Source organism: Pocillopora verrucosa, chromosome 12 (genome assembly GCF_036669915.1).
Source record: "Pocillopora verrucosa isolate sample1 chromosome 12, ASM3666991v2, whole genome shotgun sequence".
In the NCBI taxonomy this organism is placed as follows: Eukaryota; Metazoa; Cnidaria; class Anthozoa; order Scleractinia; family Pocilloporidae; genus Pocillopora; species Pocillopora verrucosa.
Genome location: NC_089323.1, coordinates 12794214 through 12811910, shown reverse-complemented (window position 1 = coordinate 12811910; position 17697 = coordinate 12794214). Strand labels below are relative to the sequence as shown.

At 36.9% G+C, this 17697-nt stretch overlaps 1 protein-coding gene and 1 pseudogene across 1 annotated transcript; one reads left to right on the top strand and one right to left on the bottom strand.

Annotated features, from left to right (window-relative positions):
• The window catches only part of LOC131783689 (angiopoietin-related protein 7-like), an 88017-nt pseudogene that overhangs the window by 43345 nt on the left and 26975 nt on the right, over nt 1–17697 (bottom strand).
• On the top strand, nt 14810–17169 carry LOC136277259 (angiopoietin-related protein 7-like). The gene is made up of 4 exons (XM_066159021.1): nt 14810–14895; nt 15326–15502; nt 15968–16348; nt 16701–17169. The coding sequence occupies exons 1-4, from the start codon at nt 14814–14816 to the stop codon at nt 16985–16987; spliced, it is 927 nt and encodes a 308-aa protein (XP_066015118.1). The 5' UTR covers nt 14810–14813; the 3' UTR covers nt 16988–17169.

Below are 17697 nucleotides of genomic sequence, written 5' to 3'. Positions count from 1 at the left end.
TGCAGTGTTTTTCATAAAGGCTGCAAAAAGATAAAACTAATTTATGGTGAAGATACAAGAACGGTATGAAACTCTTCAGAAAAAGTACCATGAGAACGTTTGTCCCAACATGAATAGAACCCTACATACCACTTGGGTTCGCTTACTTCCCTTACTTCCTTACCCTAGCCGCCCTCCTCCTTCGTGCTCCGTTCAAGAACTAATAAAAGTCGTGCGAATTTGTCCTGCTAAATCTACCCACATACAACAAAAAGTACAACCAAATCCCTTTTGTTCTCAGGCGCTCCAAGGGGTTTAATAAATTCTAACATGGCGTCGGTTTCGTATCCTTCGCACTGTTAGTCTCACCTGGTTTTACGGGGCAATTTTCCTTTTCAACAGGAAATATCTGACTACCCTTCAATATCTTTACCTGAGTAAAATGAGAAGTATGTTGCTGGCAATGCATAGTTAAATGTTAAGTAAAAATTTTATATCCTCACAGGTTGAGTGGCAACCTTAAGAAATTCGGACTCGAACTTGTGCCTTTCCAGATCTAAGTTTGGGCCCTATTTTCAGATAAACGACCTAAGCGAGATGTCCGGAAGCGCTCCCATACCTGCCTTCGACCAAAAATTAAAGAGTAGTCATTACATAAGTGGTCAGGGCCACAAAAGTGATGGATTTTAATTCGTCAATTGCACAAAAATATAGCAAAATATTTCATCTTATACAGTACGTTAATGAGATGGACAGTAGCAATCGAATTATTTCATCAATCACAGTTGACGCTTATGGATTATAAACTCTCTAATGTGGATGACAAGCACCGGCCGGTGGTTCACAAGTATTTCTTCAAAAGGCTCGGCGAATGGATATATCGATATTTCGTAAAAAGAATTGCTTTTCTAATGCGCATAAGGTCAAAAAAGCTAGGAGACGTCGTGGGTTTGCGCACTGAGTTCTTCCAGTTTGACACTTGTGGGTGTCAAATCACTCAAGTTCCCTATCAGAAAGAAGCGCAAATTTGTAACCATCTTTTTCTTGTATTTTTTTCGCAGATATTATGTTGCTTTTGGTTCTTAAGCATTTTATTTCCTTCGTTACTCGTTACTTTAGCAATTGCAATCGTATACTCTGAAGTAAAGTTCGCGTGTTGAAACAAATGACGGTTTTTTTGGCTTATAAATTCAAAAGCAAGTTGTGATGAAATCCGGGTTTGCTCTTTATGGTGTCACATATTGCTAAGTAGGTCCATTCAATAAAAATGTCCGGATATTCCACTCAGATATCGAATGGAATAGAAAGCTTCCGGAATCTTGTTTTAAAATTCTTTTCAACCCTCGAGGTCGTCTATTTTCGCGGAAACTTGAGAATTCCGACAACTAAATGAAACCTGTTGTTTTATAGGTGATATGGAGGACGTGATATAGCTAGCATCAACTTTGGGAAGTCAGTTTAACCACAAGCGTCAAAAGTGGATGAATAACTAGGTTCGTTTATCATAGAAAATACCTGCAGCATAATCACTGTTTGAGTGGGAATGGAAAGAGATGTTTTCGTTCTGTTGCAAAATACTGTTCCATTCGACACGCGACACAAATGTTTCTAAACTGGAATCTTCGGTCGAATTGAACGTGCACAGAATATCAAAGAGAATCAACAGCTCGCAAATCACTCTTATTTTCTTGTCAAGAAAAATCCCTGTTTGAGAGCTCTTTGTTAAACCACTTCATTCTTTGATAACACCTTATATTCTTCTAAACACATCAAGATCTCTCGGTAGTTTCTGTCAAGTTGTGCGGGCTTACTCGGTCTGTAGGAAACATCACTTAAGGTGATGTACGGACTTAAAAGGTCTAATGGAAACACCACTCTGTCAGTTGCACAGACTCTCTCAGTTAAATGTATACATTAATTCAGTTGTGCGCATTTTAAACTCGCTCAGTTGTAAAACTCATTTCTAGTTCTGTTGTGCGAACTTATCCTTTCAGTTGTCGTGAGGACACCCTAAAAAGTAGCCGATTTTCCTTGATAACGGTCAAAAATATGTTTTGTGGTTTTTATATAAGATAAGCAAAAGGAATTCAAAGGAATTTTATGCCATGGAGAAACACTTTTAAAATGTGGAAGTGAAATGATTGAAAATGAGAGCTGACAGCTTTACGGTTTAATTCCTTGATCTCGCGCGTTGGATTTTTCCCAGGGTATTCTTTTTCTCAAAATAAAAATTATCTCATTCAAATCTGACCAAGAGTTTATGTGACGTCTTGATCAGACCGATTAAATTAAACCAAGACGACGAAGAGAGTTATTAAAGTGGACTCTTGCTGCTTTTATGATGGAATTAAGAGAGGCATGGACTGGTTTAAGTAAGCAGCAAGCCATTTTGCAAGTTAAAAGGATCAGAGAGAAATGGTCAAGAATAAGAAGTCGCTCAGTTTCACCTTTGCTTTCAAATGAAACCATGATCTACGCAGATGAACGGAAATTTTAGCAAACACGTGCCACCAAAAGCAGCCAAGAAACTACACGTTGAGAGCTCTAATGATTAGTTTTATTCCATTACCAGCTATGAAATATTCCACTATGGGAAAGAAAGAACCCTCTAAACTTGGCCTTCATTCCAACGTGTGGTTTCGTGTGGCTTCGTGTCTTATTTCAGGATTGTTTACAATTGCAATCAAAATTGCAGATCACCTGCGAGGATCACGGCTTTGTTTGATTTCAATCCACAGACCCGACGAATTTACTTCATTTCAAATTGTTTCATATTTGCATTGCAAATTTACTTTAGGAGACTCTCTCTCTACTTTCTTCTCTCGAAGAAGTAAATTATAATGAACTTGTCCTATGATCTCTCAAAAGGAGAACTGGATGTTGATTAGCGATTAAGGTGAAGAGGAAACATTAAGCATCGTTGAAATAGCATCATGACCACGAAAGAGTCGGATTTCACACGACAAACCCATGGATCGTCATTCATTGACACATGGATAACACACTTTGGATTTGTGTTGAAATTTTTCAAAATATGCTTACGATGCATCCACAGGCACTCGACGGCTCGATAGCCGTAGAATCAGCCTCAAAAGATGTACAGTGGGATTTGAAAGAAGGATCCTGTCATTCGGGCTATGAATTTTAATTTCCACGACAGACATTTGAATTGGGAGAAACTACTTTGCAACTGTTTCGAGGCATAATACTATTTTGGCAACGTAGGGCTAAGACTTGAGACCACTGGCTAGAGAGGCCAGGCAATCACATCAACCAATCAATCGCTCAGTCTGTCAAACTGCAGAAATTCTGTCCCCTTATCTTTCAATCACTCAATCAATCGATCGTGCCATCTTAAACCTATCTCAGGGATTACATATGTTCATCCTACTCGCTATCACTGCAATAGGATGATTTTTTTTCATTTAAGCATTATCTGCCCCGAGGGGGTTTTGAAGATATGTGAGTAGATAACTGTGTATTTCACCCATGACCCAAAATTAGCACACACGGTATGCAATCCAAACTTTTTCACTTGATGTTTGTCAAAGTTATTCTTGCGACATTTGTTCGCGTGATCCCGTTTTATGACAATAACTTAGTTTTAAGATATCTTCACTTGCCCTTATTTTCATTGACACGGCTATCACTCTCTTTGTTGTGAGATTGATTCATCAAGGAATCAGAAATCCTAAATACAACAAATAAGTCTAATATGATCGCCGAGGAATAGCAGTTCTCTCATAGTTTTGTTTTCTGCATGCAAGACTGCACGATAAGAAGAGAAGTAGAATAACGTGAATAATATACATAATATTTCTTGGGTCAACAATGAGGTACAATACAGGTTTACCTCAGTAGGTTGTTATAGTATAACATCTGAAGCTTAGTGACAAACCAACCAGTAATAATTACATTTCCTATATACAGTGTGCTTGGAAATCCCGCACATTGACTGCAACCACAAGTCTGATAATATTAAATTAGGATAACTTACCTTATAGATCTTGGGTCAACAATAATGTAGAAGAAAGGTATAACTCAGAAGGTGTTAACAATATCGTATGAGGAAGCACACATCAATCAATGATCATTCCATTCCATATGAAACAATTAGATTTCCGGCACGTTCGACGCCACTAATGCGATATGCAATGGCTGCGTTAGGTTTATCAGTTTAGCGGATTAGCACTTTCTTTCTTTGTTTCATCATGCTCGTAGCTCATCCAAAATCGTAGTTCAGTAATTCACTCCACAAATTTGAGTAGCCTATCAAGTTTGCGCTTAGAGAGAAAACAGCCCACTCTTCTCTTATTCTACTCTACCCACAGACATCTTTTTGAAATCACAAAAAAACATCAAAGTCCCCAAAATACTCTTAAAACTAAAAAGATAAGTACTAAAAGTTGCCCAAGAGTACTTTTCAATGCGTTTCAGAGGCCAAAATTTGAATGTGGATATCTTTTCATAAGCGCGAAAAGCTATTTCGGGTACAGTAGGCGCTAATCATTGTTCATCCTGGCAATTTCTTGGGCATCTTTGTCTTATTTCAAGGTTAATGATTACCAGCAATAGTAAAGAGGAACATTTACATCATTCAACTCACTTGGTAAAGCTAAATTTATTTAGCAGCATCCCCTACCGACATAGCGCAACAATGCCTCCAGAAACATACCTCCCCTATTCATTTTTAGTTTCTCAATGTTATTATTATTATCATTATTGTGAATAAGTCGCTTTGTGTAGACTTTCCAAGCATATTAATGGATAGATTTGCAAGATTTGATTTGCACAAGGGTGCCTTGTGTATCAAATATATCAAGTTCAGTACCTCCAGAGTCATAAGCCGGGCTTGTGACTCTGGAGGTATAAAATAAGCATGTAGCGCAGAAACGGAATCTGTGATAGATTTCGTTGTAAATCATTGTATATGTTAACCTTTTATATCGAAAAGAGAACGGTATATATTGTAATAAAGCGTAGTTTTATATTGCCTTAAGAGCCACTATAGCAAGGCACCTACTATTAGATATTTCCAACAATTTCATATGTGATAGTAGTCATTGCAAAATACTTTATAGGCTTACAAATGATTTATTTCCTCTCGCCAGTTGCATGATAGCTCTGATATTGCAACGTAAGATTATTCCTTCCAACGCAGTAGATTATTGCGTGAGCAGGAGTGGTTAAAGTTCTTATCTACTATCGCTGATTTCAAGAAATCTTATCTGTTATCATTTATTTATGGATTTCAAACTCATTAAACTCATTAAAGACAACAGGCACCGCCTTGATTTCAAGGGTTATTTTTCTAGTGGCTCATCAAATTACAGCCGGAAATAGTGTGAGGGCGTTCGCTTTTGAAACTCATCTGAAATTAAGCGAGTTGGCAAAGCTCAATACAAATGAAATTAAGTTCATACCACCAACTGAACTAGTGTGTAATTTATATCTCCTAATCAGAGAGGATTTATGCCTAGGGTAAAGGTGAAAAATCTGATTAGGCTACCGGAAACAAAGCAGGTGGTCCTTTTCATCGTTCCACGAAATAAGACAAAGGATTACGCTTTTTATCATCTTAGAAGTTTTTCTTCCTAAATTTTCTACCACTGAGTGTACAATGCAAGGAAATCCAAAGTATTATGCTATATTGAAATACCTTATACCTCTCCCACCTTAACTACAGATTGATTTTGCTCTTCTCAATTACTCTAACGAAAAAGTAAATATATGTCTTCTGGTGACGTTAAAAAGACGGCTATTGATTGTTAAACCAATACAATCAGCTCGCACAATTAAAACGACAAAAGAGTTACCATTAAATTACTTAAACAGCTTGTCTTCACCTATCCGCCATGAGGCAGAAGCCATTAGTAATTTGAGGATCTCATGTTCGATTCTGGAGAGATGTCTCGTCATTTAATTGTAAGCTTTGATAATGCGAGGGCACATAACTTGTGACTATGTTTAGTGAGGGTTTACTACTGAACTGCAATGACAGTAGGAGAGCCATGCAATTACATCATCTAAAAATAGATCAATCGATCAATCCATATATTGATTAGTTACTGAAGTCAGAGTATTTCATGAACTCACGTCCGGAGATGTCTTTCACTTGACGGTTAAGGAACAGGACTGACTCTTTCTAGTGGATTTTATCCGCGCTTAAGATAGCTCGCTAAGATCGGAATTACACGGATAAGGAAAATATGCGATATTTAGTAATGACAAGAACACAGACCTATTTTTTCTGTCAAATCGTGGGACAGAAGAAATTATTATCGCCAGGGACAGAGCTTAACGCTCTGATTTTACCGAAAGTCAGGACAACTTAGATGCTCAATGTCTTAGCCAGTCGTTGGTCAGTTATGGCCAGATTGTGGTCGAACGCAGTTCTGCAAATATATTTTAAGATTCATCTTTCCATTCTCAAGCTTAAGCAGGGAAATCTACCAATTTACAAGAGCAAATCAAGTGGCACCGTTAAGTTCACTCTAATACATTTAATCTAATCATATATAATAAACAGAAGCCATGTAGCTGTTCCCTACATAAATATTTAATAATATATGAGACTGGTTTGATAATTGGTTTAATTCTGTTTCTTTATCAGGCAGATTCTTCCAACCAAAATGGTTGCTCTTTCTCAATTACTAACTTTCACACAAGGAATCCTCGGTGCGCATGCTTAAAATCTTGAAATTCATGCCTCAGTACGCGTATATTTTCATTGCCTCTTGAGCAAAGGGTTAAGCGTCCATTTCGCACCATTTAAGAAAATAAAAGAAATTATGGCAGTCTAAAGGCGACTTTGTGCGTAAAATAAAGAAGAAATCAAACCAAGAAATTCCAACCCTTTTTGTATTAAATGCAACTTGAGAAAAAGGTAAGAACATTAATTTTTGGCAATTTTCCGTGAGGAATGTAATCCTAAGTTACTTTTATCAGATTTTACTTACTCATCAAATCACGCATTATCTCACTCACACAGTTGTGGTACCTACCGTTAAAATCATCAAAGTGAAATTATTCCCTAAAAATATATTTCCTGACTTTTCTCATCTGTTATGCAGATGTTACTAGGTCCTTTTCGATCTTCGTGTTTTACACACGTTAATGCTTAGTTGTTTCGAAAGAAATTTCATTTTATTGTTTCCTTTGCTAGGGGAAATTAATTACTTTGCCACTGTTTTGTGGCATATTCATGAGCAGATGCTTTACATTGCTAAAGTCAGAGACTGAGCACTCACATGCTTCAACCAGTCAGTCGTTTAGTCCGTCAGGCAGTCAATCGAACGATGGATCAATAATTTTTTTTCGGCAAAGCGTGCGGTGACTTAATCCTTTGTAACTGAACTAGAAGTCCATGTATGAAGTACATGAAGATATGGATAGAGAACATCCATTTTCACTACCACGTTATACACGAGTGCCCGTATCTTCAATTCGCTTACAGCGAACACTCGCGGCCCAGACTCGCCAGGATTTAGTCTCGCCACACCTGTTGAAACAATCCCATCACCTCAGTCTTAATACCAGTAACGAGTGCAGTGGAAAGAATCTCAACCTCGACAGCATAAAATCACATAGCAGTATTCATTCAACACCACGCGACGGCTATATGGTCGGAGCTGAGTACGGTCTTGGATGCACTAAATATGCTGCGGCCAGAAATGTTTCGCAGAGTATTGTTTTTTCAAACTTTTCAGTGAGAGTATCAAATACATACGCTGTGTTTTCAAAGGATTAAAAAAAATGATGATTTTCTGGTCTACAATAAAACATGTGTGAGCTTGAGTATTATTTAGAAGATCGCTGTATCAATCGTTCAATCAATACTTTATTTAGACAAATAACGCCTTGAGACTGTATGACCTCGTTCAAATATCACATGCATTAAGGCAAACCAAAGTTGAATTTATTTAATTGGTAGAACTATTTTTTTACTAATTTCGCGATGCTTCTAACTCAACCAAAATCATCATTTAATAATTACTTTTGCCAAAGAACTCAAGTGGCTTATCATCTTCAGGCGCGGAACCTTGCACAGAGTCTTTTCTTTCTTTTGTTTAACTACTCGGTGTTTGCCACGAAACATTTTTGTCCGGTTCAAAAAATACACTGCTGCCCCTTGGAACTATATTGAAGCGAGATGAAAATGGTCAAATAATTTCGTGCATTTTTCATGTTTGGCCACAATCCAAACACCCTTCTGAATAATCTTTTTAAACGACACTAAACTATTTTGGGTCATGCACGCCCTGAACGGACTGCTGAAACGTTGATCAACCTTTCATGTCATTGTTGGACTTAAGCAAAATACCAGAGATTTTGTCACTGATGTAGAAAGAATGAAGTTCACATGGCTGAAATAGAAGACTCTTTGTTTGCTTTTTCTTACCTTTTGCTTGGAAGATAAAATCAGCCACAGGTTGCTGCTTCGTATACGACTTTACATGTTTGAGAGCGGTTCAAGCGGACCATACCGCTCGCAAGAGTCTGAAGACAGCATGCCCATTTGACCAAAATTAGCCATTAAAGAACTTGACAAAACCAGCGAACAAAGTAGACATCGACATTTTGGCGTCGGGAAAAACCTACCATCATTGTAAAATTAAAGAAACGTTGTGCATTCCAAACTTGGGATAACTTTTGAATCCCTATTAAGCAATGAGAATCTGAAGCTTTACGTCTTATCGATCATTAGTTGTAGCTCAGGCTGCCATCCCTCTTTCAAACTTTTCAGTTACTGGCACGATCTTTAATCGCCATGTAAAATGCAAACCCCATTATGAGGGTGTGCAAAAATAAAGGTTGCCACTAATACTAATCTTCAAAGCTGTATAGGATATTTTGTTTTTGGTTTATAAACGCTTCTTTGTTTGTCTGCTTGTTTGTTTCAGTTTTGTTTTGCTTTGTTTTTTTTTTCTGCAATCAAACAACGAAGAGGGCATTTCAATCCCTGCACGATAAGTTCTACTCGGCGTGATTAATGCTAGTGCAATGGCACTTACGTGTGTGACCTTGTCAACCTTTCTCGAAAACTTCTCTCGAAGAAGTAAATTATAATAAGCTTGTTTTATAATCTCTGAAAAGGAGAACAGGATATTGACGGGCAATTAAGGTGAAGAGGAAACGTTAAGCATCGTTGAAATAGCACCATGGCGACGAAGGAGTCGGATTTCACACGACAAACACATGGATCGGCAATCATTGAGACATGGATAACACACTTTGGATTCGTGTTCAAACTGCTCAAAATATGCCTTTGATGTATCCACAGGCACTCGACGGCTCGATATCCGTAGAATCAGCCTCAAAAGATGTACAGTGTGATTTGAAAGAGGGATGCTCTCATTCGGGCTGTGATTTTTTTTTCCACGACAGATACTTGAATAAGGAGAAACTACCATGTAACTTTTTCGAGGCATAATCCTATTTTGGCAACGCAGGGCTAAGACTTTAGACCAATGAAAATCAGAGGATAGGCAATCACATCAACCAATCAATCGCTCAGTCAGTTAAGCAGCAGACATTCTGTCCCTTTATCTTTCAATCACTCAATCAATTGATCGTGCCATCTTAAACCTATCTCGGGGGTAGATATATTCATCTTACTCGGTATCACGGCAATCGAATGATTTTTATTCATTTAATCATTATCTGCCTCGAGGAGGTTTTGAAGACATGTGACTCTTAAATAATAAAATTTACTTCTAAATACAGCAAAAAATTGCACATTTGTCTATAGTGAGCAGATAACTGTATATTCCATCTATGACCCAAAATTAGCACACACGGTATACAATCCAAACCTTTTCACTTGATGTTTGTCAAAGTTATTCTTGCGACATTTGTTCGGGTGATCCCAATATGACAATAGTAGTTTTCCGATATCTTCACTTGCCCTCATTTTGATTGACACGGCTATCACTCTCTTTGTTATGAATTTGACTCATCAAGGAATCAAAAATCCTAAATACAATAATAAATCTAATATGAGAATTCTGGAATAGCAGTTCTCTCATAGTTTTGATATCTGAATGAAAGACTGCATGATAAGAAGAGAATTGGAATAACGCGAATAATATACATAATATTTATTGAGTCAACAATAACGTATAATACAGGTTTACCTCAGTATGTTATAATAGTATCACATTTGAATCTAAGTGACATATATCTACCACCCAGTAATAATTACATTTCCGATGTATAGTGTGCTCGGAAATCCGGCACATTTACTGAAACCACAAGTGTAATCAGTATTCAATTTAAATAGCATACCTCATAGATCTTGGGCCAGCAATAATGTAGAAGACAAGTACAACTCAGAAGGTTGTAACAAAATATTATGAGGAAGTACACATCAATCAATGATCACTTTATTCCATATGAAGCAATTAGAATTCCGGCACGTTCTTCGACGCCACAAATTCGATATGCAATGGCTCCGTTAGGTTTATCAGTTTAACGGATTAGCACTTTCTCTCTCTTTTTCACCATGCTTCTAACTCATCCAAAATCTTAATTCAGTCATTCACTCCACAAATTTGAGTGGCTTATCAAGTTTGCGTTTAGAGAGATAACAGGCCACTCTTTTCTTACTCTACTCTAACAACAAACACTTTTTTTGAACTCACACAAATACTCAAACTCCTCAAAATACTCGTAAAGCTTAAAAGATAAGTAATAAAAGTTGCCTAAGAGTAATTTTCAATGCGTTTCAGTGGCCAAAATTTGAATGTGGGTATCTTTTTATACGCACGATAAGCTATTTCGGGCTCAGTAAGCACTAATCATTGTTCATCCTGGCAATTTGTCGAGCATATGTCTAATTTCAAGGTGAAAGATTGCAAGCAATAATAAAGAGGGACATTTACATAATCAACTCACTTGGCAAAATAAAATTCATCTAGTAGCTTTCCCTACAGACGCAGCGCAACTATGTCTCCAGAAACGTACCTCCTTTATCCATTTTAGTTTGTCAATGTTATTTTTTTTATTTTTTCTTTCTTTTTATTTCAGCCGCTGTTAGCAAATATCGCCGGGTTATTTGCCATCTGTCTCAATAAAATTGAGATACTAAATACAAAATTCAAAAGTTTGAATGATAGTTTGACCGTGGAGGGCATACCCATTCTTTTGATTTGGCGGAAACCGGTGTTTTGCATATCTTAACATTATTGCATGAACTTGCACTGATAATCGATGACAAAGAAAGGAACTTCCATGAAAAAGCTTTAGCTTCCTAGATAATTTTGCTTTAAAAGTTGGCCTTAGTTTGAATTCATGACGTTTCTTTAATTTTTATAATAATAATCGGTTTTGTCCGACGCCGAAATGTCGATGTTTTCTACGTCCGGTGGTTTCAACTCGTTTATTAATAGCTGATGTTTTGTCAAATGCAGTCTTCAGACTTACGAAAGCGGAAAGAATCACTTGAACCGCTCCGAAAACTTTAAAGTAAATTACGTTGCGGTGATTTGGGGCTGTTTCTCTCTTCCGTTGTTTAAAAAAAAAAAAAAAAAAGACAAAAGTCAATCCATGTGAACTTTGAATTTTCAATGGTCAAACAATAATTTCTGTTATTTTACTTGAATTCATTACTGATATGAAACGATGGTCAACGTATCAGCTGACCTATCATGGCGTGTCACCATATTGTACGTAAAAAATAGGTGTTCTTTAATCTAGAGCAGAAATATCCAAATTATCCTTTGTATCGTAGCCAAACGCGTGAAAATATATATCGAAACTATTTGACCATTTTCCTTTCGATCCTAATTAGTCTCCAGGGCAGTCAGAAATTTTTGAACGAGGAAAAAATGTTTTGTGACAGGCCTCAAGTGAATGAAAAAGGAGTGGCCGCCTGTTCTCACGCCACACTTGGAGGTGATAAACCACTTGAGTTCTTTAGCCAAGGTACAAATAGTTAACCTCGTGAAATAACTTGAACATCTTGTTACATAACTTGGGCGGAGCCGTTGAATAACGTGTTTGTGACCTTAATGCGCGTGCTATATATCCAAGGTCGCACATTTCGTAAACTCAAGTAGTAAACATGGTTTCTGGAATCCTTCGACATCATTTAACTTTGATACTCTCAAGAAGTTGTAAAGAAAATCTTTGAAAACTTGGCCAAACATTTTTGACTGCCCGCCAGTTGATCGATTCAAGACCAGACTTGGCTCCGATCATGTGGTCACAGCGTAGTGTGTAATGATTGATGGAATTGAGATATCGTCGGTGACTCAAATAATATTACGCGTGTTACTCTAATTATTCTATTTCTTTTCTCATCGAGCTCTTCTGAAAGCAGAGAAGACCAGAGAACACTTCATATTATTAGCGACGTGCTGTTCCTCAAATATCACACCAGAAATATCTGTAGTATAAGCAATACTTGAAAAGATCAATGCTATAACACATATCATGATAACGGCTTCAATGAAAATGAGAGCAAATGAAGGGATTGTAATAATTAGTAGTTGTAGTGAACACTTGTAATAAAGTTGACAAAACTAATTCAGATATTCATCATGGACTGAGAAAGAAAAGTCAAGAAATATAGTCTACATTTGTATTGATTTTAACATTTGTAGGCATCATAACTGTATGAAATAGACAATGATTTGAATGATGGATAATAAATTGATTGAAGAAGGTTAAATAAGGCAACTATTTTGGTTTAAACAGTCTGTACGCGTGGTCTGCATTTAGGAGTGCCTGATCAAGGAATGGAATTAGGACGAGAACCTTGCCATCAAGCACTTTTGAAGAATACCAATGTATAGCTCAGTTTTATCGCTCTTGATTATAGAAATAAATGTATTAGATAGAATTTCTCAATGCAAGCTGATTTTCTCAGAAATTTTATTTCTCTTTATGCATCTGATGAGGGAAAATATTTTTCTGGGGGTCAGAGATGTACCATGCAATACATACATACATACATGCATACATAAGCTTTATTTATCCTCGGATTTCAGTGTAGCTTACAAGCTAGTATCTCCGATCCTAATTACTAATATTAAAAGTTACAGCAAGAACAAGGCTAAAAAGAGAAAAAAATAATTCATAACATAATAATATAATAATATAATAATCATTAATATAATAATATAATGCAGTATTAATGTACTATTAACAGAAACCGTGCACTAACAGTTTGCGCTTAAATTCGGCGCAATTACCAAGCTCAACATTCTGACCAACAAGAAAAAAAAACTGTAATAGCTCTAAGGATTAACCGACATTTTTACCATTTAATCTTGAATCCCATTAATAACTTATCTCAAATTCTCACTCTTCACCTTACGCAATTCTCACGAAATTGCATTAGGAGGTCAATGATGTACTCTGCAACTACTACGAAGCTCGAAATTTTAGTCAACAGGAAAATCACAATTTTGTTTTGTTTCACAGCTCTGAAGATTAATTAGCTAAAATTTCACCATTTAGCAACGGATACCATTTTAAAACATGATGGATACTGTATCTCTGAGATACAGTATCAGCAAGCTATTGGGATACAGATGCAAGTGTGTGTTGAGCTTTCTCCTTCAATAATCGTAATCCCTGATATTCTTTCCATGCTCATTCCGCCTTAGTGAGCTATCTTGAATGAAGATAACACGACCATTTAGAATAGGTTGTATTCCTATGTCACATAACTCAAGTGAAAGATATCCCCAGATGAAAAAGTAAGCTCATCGAATGCTTTGACATAAAACAGTTCATCGGTACATGCTGTACATTTATTTATCGATTTATGATATGATTCCTCAGGCCTCTGCATTTTATGCTCTGATCCGCTATAATATTAGTATACCACTGATAGCATATGCAGTCATAAGGTATATGCGCATTCGCTTTTTCAAAGGCAATAATGAAATGGAGAGGTTTGAGGGTTCTTTTGAAACAACACACCGAACAAAAACTCTCTAGAATCAAAGAGAAGATCTCTAGCATCTTATGGCATCTACTCGATGGCAGATAGAAGAAGACATGATGTTAAAGTAATTTATTTGTAATTGGTTTTAAACGTTTCACAAATTCTTCCTCTAAATTATACAAAGTTCGCGCTAAAAAAATTCTTGCTATTCTGTTAAGAATATCGTCTTTCGTTTCCACGGAAGAGTGGTGTCTGTTCAAACAATACGTCAGTTCCCCATGCTAACGTTTTTCATCCAGGATCTTAAGGTCATTAGAGATTGAACAGACAGTTGTGTCTCTCCTGCCAATTCTATTAAGGTAGTGCATCAGAAGGAAAATATTTCCATGTCAATATTCATAGTTATTCATGCGACTGACAAAATGAAAGTGATCACTTTTAGGCCTCTAAAAATCGCTATTTAACCTTACACCATTTAATCACAAATCCCATCACTGAAGTCGAAACCGATCACAATTTCTTCCTGAACGCTACACGCAATTCTCACGAACTCGCACGGCCTTGAAAAAATTATTGTTATCCAGTTAGGTATATCATCCTTCTAACAAAACAAAAGTTTCCCTTGCTTACGTTTAAGAGTGGAACCTTTTCGGTAAAATCCTATAAGATATATTTTGTGCAATTTTAACTGCGTTTGAAAACTTTCTGGACATAACTTACCGAGGATTGGCCGAAACGGTAATCAATTTAACAGGTCACTCTCGACGATCATTCTGGAAGAAATTAATACAATAAGTGTTGTGTCTGGCGATAACGGAAGTACTTCCTCAACTTTAAGGGGCATTAATGCATAGAACATGTGCGCACGCAACCCTGTCAGCTTCTTATAACTCAGCAGAAGGTTGAGCGCGATCAGTTTTGACAAAACCTTGCCATTATGCATTTTTTCGCAGTGTTTCTAGGTGATAGCGTATGCAACACCAAAAGAATGACAATGAGAGGTATTCAACAAGGAACGGGTATGTGAAATCTGGCTCTTTGATGAAGAATCGCATCTCAAAGAGACTTTCGTCGAAAACTGAATCAGTCCTTAGATCCAATACTTACTGTCTCGAATATAGGACTTTTGCACATCTACATCATTTAACCCTAATTTCTAACCCATTGAGGTTGTATGCGATTCTTAAGCTTGAAAACAGCAAGAACTTTCGAAAAGTCCGCTCTGTATTATCAAACGTAATGTAATGTTACAAACTCTCATTTTTTTTTGCATTTCACTTTGTGCAAAATCCGGATTTCAAAATCTTAATCGAGATTTCTCGATCGAAAGCACCAATACCTTGTTAAGTTCTGTCGGTTGTTCATTTCATTCTGTAACGTGCGTGGCACTGAACATTAAATATCATAGCTTGAATGACTTCACTGCGCACAATGTCTTCTTCTCTTCAGGTGCAGCTCTACTGCTCTTGGCACTTTTTGCGAATTATCAAATTATACCATCAACCAGTGCAGCTCCAATAAATTGCCAGAAGAACACTGCTGTCTGCATAGAAGAAATTATGAAGGAACTGACCCAAGTTCGATTTGGGATTAAAATTCTCACGGAGAACAAAGCATTGGTGAGATGTAAGTGAGACTCTTTTTCTAATTGAACTGATTATTCCATTTTAACTTTATCATTATATTATGTAGCATGAAAAACGGTGGTCTTATGCATGGCGATTTCAATTCCTTTCTTGAGGAATCATTTCGCCAGTTTGGATGACAAAATTTCCTGCATGCTTGGAGCTCTTATCTTCTGCAACTGTCTTTCCTGCAGTGTTGCTGAACATTGACAACCGAATAATTTAAATGCTCCAAACTTTTCTTGAATTGAGTTATTTGTCGAGTTTTTTCATAGTTACTTTTTTTTTAATCCTTGTGTTATAATTTGATGCGCTTTTTAAAGATAAAAGATTTATGAAGAATTCAAGTCCCGTCGTCTTCTCTCCACGACAGATACTTCGTCCGATGATAGAAGCACTTTCATATCAAACTCCCTGTTTTAGAGCATGCACACAACATCAAGCATCTTTATTTTATCTTCAATAGCTAAAAACTGTGCTGAGCTGTACAAATCCGGTCGAAGGATCAGCGGCGTTTACGCAATCGACCCAGATGGTTCAGGCGCCTTCGATGTATATTGTGACCATACAACAGCTGGTGGGGGATGGACAGTGATCCAGAAGAGAATGGATGGCTCCGTTGATTTCAACCGCACCTGGAATGAATACAAACATGGCTTCGGTAACTTGGTCGGTGAGTTCTGGCTCGGACTGGATAAAATAAACCGTCTCACAAGAAACAAGACAAAAAACAAGCTTCGAGTAGATCTGGGAGTAAAAAATGGGAAAACTGTTCACCCTGAGTATAGCTGGTTTGGCATTGGAAACGAGACAGCTGAGTACAAGCTGCACATTGGCAATTTTATAAGTAAGTAACCCGTTTTTTTGGCATTCATTTTTCGATTCTCATATATTACTTCTCCCTCACTTAAATCTTAAAATCAATTTTACTCTACTTTGTCAATAGTGGTATTATCAAATGGCAAGGTACTCCAGAGGTAAACCTGAACGTTCTGATTGGCTCTTACTTGTCGGGATTTTGGTCCGAGTGCCACATAATAAACTATTTACTAACCTTATTTTTTAATTTTTTTTTAATTCTTTTTTCTTTTTCCCCCTTTTTTTCTCTTTTTTTGGCGGAAAACGACAAGGTTAAAGCTATGATGGCATTTTACGGATCCTAGAATTATGTGAATCTCTTTTGTTTTGTTTCAAAACAGACGCCACTGTTTCCCCCGATTCCCTAAGTCCTCACGGAGATTTCGTTTTCGGTACCTGGGATAGGGATCCCGCTGGTTGTACTCAAAAAAGAGGTGGAGGCTGGTGGTATGGCAACAGTAGTAAATGTGCTGTTTGGTCAAATCTCAATGGTATTTATCCGCGTTGTGGATATAAAACCTGGGCCAATATTCACTGGGGAAGATTAGTTCTTACCAGTGCCGCGAGAAGCGCTCCAACTTCAACTGAAATGAAGATTAGACCAGTAAAATTTATGCACGAGGCCTAAAGTCTACATAAATGAAGTAGTTTGTACAACAGGAAAACACCGATTATTTTTTTCAATCTCTTTAATTCAAGAGGTTCTGATTTTTAGAATACGCAAATTAGATTAATGGCGGCGTCATTGATTCGACCACATTTTCGTATTAAAGAAAATTTATCGCAGCCAGTTGGTATCAGAAATGTCTCATTATTCGCAGACTTTTTGATTTTGTTTGCAATAATAAGAGTAAAATACCACCACACATAATTTAAGGAAAAGGTTTTTTTTTTTTTATCACACCAAATTTAATTCAGAAGAATTCTAATGGAACGCCACATGTCATGAGATAGAGTTTATATATGTTTTGTTCTTAATACAATTGGTCTTATCTTTTCTAATGATTTTTTAAGCTTTGCTATTTTTAAGTGCTATCATTAAATATTAGTTCGCAAAAGGTACCTTAGAATGTAAGTTTTTATTTTGTGAAGAGATACACACTGCTTTTACATTATTTCTACAGCTATATAAAACACAACTATCTCTTAAGTTGCCCTGGGAATCGAATTATCGCAGACCTTCTCCTATGCTCGAGCATTTCTAGGCCTACAATGGTTTTTCATATCTATATCTTCAGTATAGCTTCTTTCGCTTGATCTGACAAATAGTAAAGGTATCGAAGTCTACTTTCGGGCCTGATGCAACCGCTTACTTTCGTAAAAGTATTAGTTTACCAT

Bases quoted from the DNA above. Each gene is read 5' to 3' on its own strand.
- LOC136277259 (XM_066159021.1), top strand. From the start codon at position 14,814: ATGCATTTTTTCGCAGTGTTTCTAGGTGATAGCGTATGCAACACCAAA. The intron at 15,503-15,967 runs GTAAGTGAGACT...TATCTTCAATAG, and splicing joins GAACAAAGCATTGGTGAGAT to CTAAAAACTGTGCTGAGCTG. The intron at 16,349-16,700 runs GTAAGTAACCCG...GTTTCAAAACAG, and splicing joins GCACATTGGCAATTTTATAA to ACGCCACTGTTTCCCCCGAT.